The sequence below is a fragment of the Entelurus aequoreus genome, linkage group LG27, assembly GCF_033978785.1.
Source record: "Entelurus aequoreus isolate RoL-2023_Sb linkage group LG27, RoL_Eaeq_v1.1, whole genome shotgun sequence".
Taxonomy (NCBI): Eukaryota; Metazoa; Chordata; class Actinopteri; order Syngnathiformes; family Syngnathidae; genus Entelurus; species Entelurus aequoreus.
This window is the reverse complement of record NC_084757.1, coordinates 32,269,665-32,280,626: the sequence shown is the minus strand read 5'-3', so window position 1 is coordinate 32,280,626 and position 10,962 is coordinate 32,269,665. Positions and strand designations below refer to the sequence as shown.

The window sequence follows — 10,962 nt, the reverse complement described above, 5'->3', positions numbered from 1 at the left end:
CAACTTGTCATACTTGTTATTAATATTTGTAATAAAAAGTATAAATATTTTAGCTTCTTTTTACATTTTGTTGTTTATTTGACTCCTAAATGTGAAGCGGGACACCAAAAAGAAACGTCAGGAAGCACTTTAGACGCCTCATGCTAAACTGCGAGTCAAATATCCTCTGTATGATTTAGAAAAAAAATACTTGTACGTAAGAAAAGTACATGTTTGTGTCAAGAAATACTTGTGTGGGCGGAGCTTGAGTGATCATTCTGCAGTGTTCCCCGCAGACAGCAGGTGAGCTAGCGTGACCGTTAGCGTGTTGCACACGTCTGACAGGCTCCTCCCATGGGCCTCTTTTCATGCCTCACAAGTACTGCAATACTCTGCCTCACAAGTACTGCAATACTCTGCCTCACGAGTACTGCAATACTCTGCCTCATGAGTACTGCAATACTCTGCCTTTGCGAGTACTGCAATACTCTGCCTCACGAGTACTGCAATACTCTGCCTTTACGAGTACTGCAATACTCTGCCTCACGAGTACTGCAATACTCTGCCTCACGAGTACTGCAATACTCTGCCTCACGAGTACTGCAATACTCTGCCTCACGAGTACTGCAATACTCTGCCTCACGAGTACTGCAATACTCTGCCTTTACGAGTACTGCAATACTCTGCCTCACGAGTACTGCAATACTCTGCCTCACGAGTACTGCAATACTCTGCCTCACGAGTACTGCAATACTCTGCCTCACGAGTACTGCAATACTCTGCCTTTACGAGTACTGCAATACTCTGCCTCACGAGTACTGCAATACTCTGCCTCACGAGTACTGCAATACTCTGCCTTTACGAGTACTGCAATACTCTGCCTCACGAGTACTGCAATACTCTCTCACGAGTACTGCAATACTCTGCCTCACGAGTACTGCAATACTCTGCCTCTTGAGTACTGCAATACTCTGCCTCACGAGTACTGCAATACTTTTTTTGCTGGCGTGTTTTCTAAAAGATCCAGAGGTGTAAATAGTGGTCCAGATGTCGTGCGAGGCCGATTCAGCATTTTCCTGCATGTGGGAGGACATCACACTCATGACAACACAAACTCACCCTCTCACTACCTCCTCCGCAATACCACTGCAATTCATGCAGTAGTATTGTAAATTCATGTACACGTTTGTCTCCTTAACTAACGCACGTCTACTGTCTCACTACTTTTACAACACACAATTCACTCATTTATTGCCCTAAGAATTCATTAAGTCATTCACTCACCCATTCATTCATTAACCCACCCTTCAATCACTCACTAATTAATTTACCCATTCATTCATTAACCCACCCTTCAATCACTCACTCATTCACTCACCCATTCATTCATTAACCCACCCTTCAATCACTCACTAATTAATTTACCCATTCATTCATTAACCCACCCTTCAATCACTCACTCATTAATTTAACAATTAATTCATTAACCCACCCTTGAATCACTCACTCATTCACTCACCCATTCATTCATTAACCCACCCTTCAATCACTCACTCATTAATTTACCCATTCATTCATTAACCCACCCTTCAATCACTCACTCATTCACTCACCCATTCATTCATTAACCCACCCTTCAATCACTCACTAATTAATTTACCCATTCATTCATTAACCCACCCTTCAATCACTCACTCATTAATTTAACAATTCATTCATTAACCCACCCTTCAATCACTCACTCATTCACTCACCCATTCATTCATTAACCCACCCTTCAATCACTCACTCATTAATTTACCCATTCATTCATTAACCCACCCTTCAATCACTCACTCATTCACTCACCCATTCATTCATTAACCCACCCTTCAATCACTCACTCATTAATTTACCCATTCATTCATTAACCCACCCTTCATTCGCTCACTAATTCATTTATCCATTCACTCAGACATTCATTCATTAACCCATCCTTCATTCACTCACTAATTCATTTAGTCATTCACACACCCATTCATTCATTAACCCACCCTTCATTCACTCACTAATTTATTCATTCATTCACTCACCCATTCATTCATTAACCTCCACTTCATTCACTCACTAATTCATGTTTACATTGACTCACCCATTAATTCACTCCCTCAATTATTCACCCATGTATTAGCCTATTAATTCATTCACTAATTATGTATTCACTCATCTATTAATTCACTCACTCGATTACTCACCCATTCATTTCTTCATCCCTTTATTCACCCAGTAATTCATTTATACTTTCACTTTCCATTAATTCCTTCACTCAGTTATTCACTCATTCCTTTATTCATTCACTCACCTATTAAATCACTGTCATTTGTTCACTCACTCAATTCCGTCACTAATTAATTGATTAATTAATTCACCAATTCATTGATTCATTCACCCATTATTCACTCACTCAATTGCTCACCCACTCACTCACTAATTAATGTATTTATTCAATCACTCACTCATTAATTTTATCACTCATTCACTCACCCATTTATTCATTCACTCAATCTTTAACACATATTGAAGTACTACATGTACAGTACATACATATTGAAGTACTCCATGTATAGGATAGTACACACATATTGAAGTACTACATGTACAGTTCATACATATAGAAGTACTCCATGTACAGCATAGTACACACATATTGAAGTACTCCATGTACAGCAAAGTACACTAATTGAAGTTTTCCATGTACAGTACACACATATTGAAGTACTCCATGTACAGCAAAGTACACTAATTGAAGTACTCCATGTACAGTACACACATTGAAGTACTACATGTACAGTACACACATACTGAAGTACTCCATGTACAGCACAGTACACACATATTGAAGTACTCCATGTACAGTACAGACATATTGAAGTACTCCATGTACAGTACACACATATTAAAGTACTCCGTGTACAGTACACACATATTGAAGTACTACATGTACAGTTCATACATATAGAAGTACTCCATGTACAGCATAGTACACACATATTGAAGTACTCCATGTACAGCAAAGTACACTAATTGAAGTTTTCCATGTACAGTACACACATATTGAAGTACTCCATGTACAGCAAAGTACACTAATTGAAGTACTCCATGTACAGTACACACATTGAAGTACTACATGTACAGTACACACATACTGAAGTACTCCATGTACAGCACAGTACACACATATTGAAGTACTCCATGTACAGTACAGACATATTGAAGTACTCCATGTACAGTACACACATATTAAAGTACTCCGTGTACAGTACACACATATTGAAGTACTCCATGCACAGCATAGTACACACATATTGAAGTACTCCATGTACAGTACACACATATTAGGTACTCCATGTACAGCATAGTACACACATATTGAAGTACTCCATGTACAGTACAGACATATTGAAGTACTCCATGTGCAGTACACACATATTGAAGTACTCCATGTACAGTACACATATATTGAAGTACTTCATGTACAGTACACACATATTGAAGTACTCCATGTACAGTACACATTTATTGAAGTACTCCATGTACAGCATAGTACACTTATTGAAGTACTCCATGTACAGTACACATATATTGAAGTACTCCATGTACAGCATAGTACACTTATTGAAGTACTCCATCTACAGTACACATATATTGAAGTACTCCATGTACAGCATAGTACACACATATTGAAGTACTCCATGTACAGCATAGTACACACATATTGAAACACTCCATATACAGCATAGTACACACATATTGAAGTACTCCATGTACAGTACACACATATTGAAGTACTCCATGTACAGCATAGTTCACACATATTGAAGTACTCCATGTACAGTACACACATATTGAAGTACTCCATGTACAGTACACACATATTGAAGTACTCCATGCACAGCGTAGTACACACATATTGAAGTACTCAATGTACAGTACACACATATTGAAGTACTCCATGCACAGCATAGTACACTAATTGAAGTACTCTATGTACAGTACACACACATTGAAGTACTCCATGTACAGCATAGCACACATATTGAAGTACTCCATGTACAGTACACACACATTGAAGTACTCCATGTACAGTACACATATATTGAAGTATTCCATCTATGGCATAGTACACACATATTGAAGTACTCCATGTACAGCATAGTACACACATATTGAAGTACAACATAGTACACACATATTAAAATGCTCCATGTACAGTACACATATATTAAAGTACTCCATGTACGGTACACACATATTGAAGTACTCCATGTACAGCATAGTACACCAATTGAAGTACTCCATGTACAGTACACACACATTGAAGTACTCCATGTACAGCATAGTACACACATATTGATGTACTCCATGTACAGTACAGACATATTGAAGTACTCCATGTACAGTACAGACATATTGAAGTACTCCATGTACAGTACACATATATTGAAGTATTCCATGTACAGCATAGTACACACGTATTGAAGTACTCCATGTACAGCATAGTACACACATATTGAAGTACAACATAGTACACACATATTAAAATGCTCCATGTACAGTACACATATATTAAAGTACTCCATGTACAGTACACACATATTGAAGTACTCCATGCACAGCATAGTACACCAATTGAAGTACTCCATGTACAGTACACACACATTGAAGTACTCCATGTACAGCATAGTACACACATATTGAAGTACTCCATGTACAGTACAGACATATTGAAGTACTCCATGTACAGTACACACATATTGAAGTACTCCATGTACAGTACACATATATTGAAGTATTCCATGTACAGCATAGTACACGCACATTGAAGTACTCCATGTACAGCATAGTACACACATATTGAAGTACTCCGTGTACAGCATAGTACACACATATTGAAGTTATCCATGTACAGCATAGTACACACATATTAAAGTACTCCATGTACAGCATAGTACACACTAATTGAAGTACTCCATGTACAGCATAGTACACACATATTGAAGTACAGCATAGTACACACATATTAAAGTACTCCATGTACAGCATAGTACACACATATTAAAGTACTCCATGTACAGCATAGTACCCCCATATTAAAGTACTCCATGTACAGCATAGTACACACATATTGAAGTATTCCATGTACAGCATAGGACACACATATTGAAGTACTCCATGTACAGCATAGTACACACATATTGAAGTACTCCATGTACAGCATAGTAGACACATATTTAAGTACTCCATGTACAGCATAGTACACACATATTGAAGTACTCCGTGTACAGCATAGTACACACATATTGAAGTACTCCATGTACAGCATAGTACACACTAATTGAAGTACTCCATGTACAGCATAGTACACACATATTGAAGTACTCCGTGTACAGCATAGTACACACATATTGAAGTACTCCATGTACAGCATAGTACACACATATTGAAGTACTCCATGTACAGCATAGTACACACTAATTGAAGTACTCCATGTACAGCATAGTACACACATATTGAAGTACAGCATAGTACACACATATTAAAGTACTCCATGTACAGCATAGTACACACATATTAAAGTACTCCATGTACAGCATAGTACACACATATTAAAGTACTCCATGTACAGCATAGTATACACATATTGAAGTACTCCATGTACAGCATAGTACACACATATTGAAGTACTCCATGTACAGCATAGTACACGCATATTGAAGTACTCCATGTACAGCATAGTAGACACATATTAAAGTACTCCATGTACAGCATAGTACACACATATTGAAGTACTCCGTGTACAGCATAGTACACACATATTGAAGTACTCCATGTACAGCATAGTACACACATATTGAAGTACTCTGTGTACAGCATAGTACACACATATTGAAGTAATCCGTGTACAGCATAGTACACACATATTAAAGTACTCCATGTACAGCATAGTACACACATATTGAAGTACTCCGTGTACAGCATAGTACACACATATTGAAGTATTCCATGTACAGCATAGTACACACATATTGAAGTAATCCGTGTACAGCATAGTACACACATATTAAAGTACTCCATGTACAGCATAGTACACACATATTGAAGTACTCTGTGTACAGCATAGTACACACATATTGAAGTACTCCATGTACAGCATAGTAGACACATATTAAAGTACTCCATGTACAGCATAGTACACACATATTGAAGTACTCCGTGTACAGCATAGTACACACATATTGAAGTACTCCGTGTACAGCATAGTACACGCATATTGAAGTACTCCATGTACAGCATAGTACACACATTTTGAAGTACTCCGTGTACAGCATAGTACACACATATTGAAGTACTCCATGAACAGCATAGTACACACATATTGAAGTACTCCGTGTACAGCATAGTACACACATATTGAAGTACTCCATGAACAGCATAGTACACACATATTGAAGTACTCCGTGTACAGCATAGTACACACATATTGAAGTACTCCATGAACAGCATAGTACACACATATTGAAGTACTCCGTGTACAGCATAGTACACACATATTGAAGTACTCCATGTACAGCATAGTACACACATATTGAAGTACTCTGTGTACAGCATAGTACACACATATTGAAGTAATCCGTGTACAGCATAGTACACACATATTAAAGTACTCCATGTACAGCATAGTACACACATATTGAAGTACTCCGTGTACAGCATAGTACACACATATTGAAGTATTCCATGTACAGCATAGTACACACATATTGAAGTAATCCGTGTACAGCATAGTACACACATATTAAAGTACTCCATGTACAGCATAGTACACACATATTGAAGTACTCTGTGTACAGCATAGTACACACATATTGAAGTACTCCATGTACAGCATAGTAGACACATATTAAAGTACTCCATGTACAGCATAGTACACACATATTGAAGTACTCCGTGTACAGCATAGTACACACATATTGAAGTACTCCGTGTACAGCATAGTACACGCATATTGAAGTACTCCATGTACAGCATAGTACACACATTTTGAAGTACTCCGTGTACAGCATAGTACACACATATTGAAGTACTCCATGAACAGCATAGTACACACATATTGAAGTACTCCGTGTACAGCATAGTACACACATATTGAAGTACTCCATGAACAGCATAGTACACACATATTGAAGTACTCCGTGTACAGCATAGTACACACATATTGAAGTACTCCATGAACAGCATAGTACACACATATTGAAGTACTCCGTGTACAGCATAGTATCCCTGTGGGCTCCAAAGTGAAAAGGAGGCAGTTTGTAGTCCAAACAACAACAATATTTTCATCAGCACTTTTGGAGGGCAGCGAGCGTGAGTAACATTGCGCAGCAGTCAGCGCAGTACACGTTGTACTACAGTACAGTACAGTACAGTACAGTACAGTACAGTACGCAGAGTACAAGATGTATTTGCTAACTTATTCAAGACAACATTAGCGGAGTCAGCGGCGCTAAAAAGCTTTTGTGATGGTCGATGGTGGAAGGCGACTATGAATGATTGATGTCTTCCTGCCGGCGCAGTAGTAGTAATCCTGGTCCTGTGTCCGTCTGCAGGACTACACGCTGACCATGTACTTCCAGCAGTACTAGTAGTAATCCTGGTCCTGTGTCCGTCTGCAGGACTACACGCTGACCATGTACTTCCAGCAGTACTAGTAGTAATCCTGGTCCTGTGTCCGTCTGCAGGACTACACGCTGACCATGTACTTCCAGCAGTACTAGTAGTAATCCTGGTCCTGTGTCCGTCTGCAGGACTACACGCTGACCATGTACTTCCAGCAGTACTAGTAGTAATCCTGGTCCTGTGTCCGTCTGCAGGACTACACGCTGACCATGTACTTCCAGCAGTACTAGTAGTAATCCTGGTCCTGTGTCCGTCTGCAGGACTACACGCTGACCATGTACTTCCAGCAGTACTAGTAGTAATCCTGGTCCTGTGTCCGTCTGCAGGACTACACGCTGACCATGTACTTCCAGCAGTACTAGTAGTAATCCTGGTCCTGTGTCCGTCTGCAGGACTACACGCTGACCATGTACTTCCAGCAGTACTAGTAGTAATCCTGGTCCTGTGTCCGTCTGCAGGACTACACGCTGACCATGTACTTCCAGCAGTACTAGTAGTAATCCTGGTCCTGTGTCCGTCTGCAGGACTACACGCTGACCATGTACTTCCAGCAGTACTAGTAGTAATCCTGGTCCTGTGTCCGTCTGCAGGACTACACGCTGACCATGTACTTCCAGCAGTACTAGTAGTAATCCTGGTCCTGTGTCCGTCTGCAGGACTACACGCTGACCATGTACTTCCAGCAGTACTAGTAGTAATCCTGGTCCTGTGTCCGTCTGCAGGACTACACGCTGACCATGTACTTCAGCAGTACTAGTAGTAATCCTGGTCCTGTGTCCGTCTGTAGGACTACACGCTGACCATGTACTTCCAGCAGTACTAGTAGTAATCCTGGTCCTGTGTCCGTCTGTAGGACTACACGCTGACCATGTACTTCTAGCAGTACTAGTAGTAATCCTGGTCCTGTGTCCGTCTGCAGGGCTACACGCTGACCATGTACTTCCAGCAGTACTAGTAGTAATCCTGGTCCTGTGTCCGTCTGCAGGACTACACGCTGACCATGTACTTCCAGCAGTACTAGTAGTAATCCTGGTCCTGTGTCCGTCTGCAGGACTACACGCTGACCATGTACTTCCAGCAGTACTAGTAGTAATCCTGGTCCTGTGTCCGTCTGCAGGACTACACGCTGACCATGTACTTCCAGCAGTACTAGTAGTAATCCTGGTCCTGTGTCCGTCTGCAGGACTACACGCTGACCATGTACTTCCAGCAGTACTAGTAGTAATCCTGGTCCTGTGTCCGTCTGCAGGACTACACGCTGACCATGTACTTCCAGCAGTACTAGTAGTAATCCTGGTCCTGTGTCCGTCTGCAGGACTACACGCTGACCATGTACTTCCAGCAGTACTAGTAGTAATCCTGGTCCTGTGTCCGTCTGCAGGACTACACGCTGACCATGTACTTCCAGCTGTACTAGTAGTAATCCTGGTCCTGTGTCCGTCTGCAGGACTACACGCTGACCATGTACTTCCAGCAGTACTAGTAGTAATCCTGGTCCTGTGTCCGTCTGCAGGACTACACGCTGACCATGTACTTCCAGCAGTACTAGTAGTAATCCTGGTCCTGTGTCCGTCTGCAGGACTACACGCTGACCATGTACTTCCAGCAGTACTGGAGGGACAAGCGCCTGGCCTACCTGGGCATCCCCCTCAACCTGACCCTGGACAACCGCGTGGCCGACCAGCTGTGGGTGCCCGACACCTACTTCCTCAACGACAAGAAGTCCTTCGTGCACGGCGTCACCGTCAAGAACCGCATGATCCGACTGCACCCCGACGGCACCGTCCTCTACGGCCTGCGGTGAGCTTTACTGCGTGATGCAAGAAAGGACAAACCACCGTGGTTCCCTTTTGTTTACACACGTGCGTTCATCTGTTCCGGTGTCAAACTGTGACCTTCTTGAAACACTTTTGACAGGTCACATCGTAACGTTCTTGACTGAAACTAGTTGTGTAGCTGTCGGTCCATTCACATACACAATTCGTGTCAAGGTATGTCCGTCCATTCACATACACAATTCGTGTAAAGATATGTCCGTCCGTTCATTTACACGAATAACGTCAAGATATGTCTGCCATTCATGTACATAAATAATATCGAGATATGTCTGTCCAGTCACATAGAAAATTAATGTAAAGATATGTCTGTCCAGTCACACATATACTGTAAATATAAAGGTATGTCTGTACATTCACATAGAAAATTAATGTAAAGATATGTCTGTCCATTCATATACATAAATAATATAAAGACATGTCTGTCCATTCGCATACATGTATAATATAAAGATATGTCTGGCCTGTCATATACATAAATAATATAAAGATATGTCTGTACATTCACATAGAAAATTTGTGTAAAGGTATGTCTGTCCAGTCACATATATAAATATGAAGGTATGTCTGTACATTCACATAGAAAATTTGTGTAAAAGTATGTCTGTCCAGTCACATATATAAATATGAAGGTATGTCTGTACATTCACATAGAAAATGTGTGTAAAGATATGTCTGTTCATTCATATACATAAATAATATAAAGATATGTCTGTCCATTCACATACAAAACAATTATATAAATATATGTCTGGCCAGTCATATACATAAATGATATAAAGATATGTCTGTCCATTCACATAGAAAAGTAATGTAAATATATGTCTGTCCATTCATATACATAAATAATATAAAGATATATCTGTCTATTCACACACACAATCAATGTAAAGATATGTCTGTCCATTCATATACATATATGGTATAAAGATATGTCTGTCCATCCATTTACTAATACAAACAATATAAAGATATGTCTGTCCATTCACATACATAAATAATATAAAGATACGTCTGTCCAGTCACATACATAACCGATATAAAGTGTCCATTCACTTACACAATTCATGTAAATATATGTCTGTCCATTCATATACATATATGATATAAAGATATGTCTGTCCATTTACATATACAAATAATATAAATATATGTCTGTCCATTCACATACATAAATAATATAAAGATACGTCTGTCCATTCATATACATATATGATATAAAGATATGTCTGTCCATTTACATATACAAATAATATAAAGATATGTCTGTCCATTCACATACATAAATACTATAAAGATACGCCTGTCCAGTCACATACATAAACAATGTAAAGATATGTCTGTCCATTCACTTACACAATTCATGTAAAGATATGTCTGTCCATTCATATACATAAATAAGATGAAGATATTTCTGTCTATTCACGTTCAC

General features: G+C 39.7%; 1 protein-coding gene across 3 annotated transcripts in view; it reads left to right on the top strand.

Moving 5' to 3' along the window:
- The window catches only part of gabrb3 (gamma-aminobutyric acid type A receptor subunit beta3), a 113,647-nt gene that overhangs the window by 81,868 nt on the left and 20,817 nt on the right, over positions 1-10,962 (top strand). For all 3 annotated transcript variants that reach the window (XM_062038788.1, XM_062038786.1, XM_062038787.1), the window contains exon 5: positions 9,275-9,495. In XM_062038788.1, the coding sequence (XP_061894772.1) occupies positions 9,275-9,495 (221 nt within the window). The remainder of the gene's footprint in view (positions 1-9,274; positions 9,496-10,962) is intronic.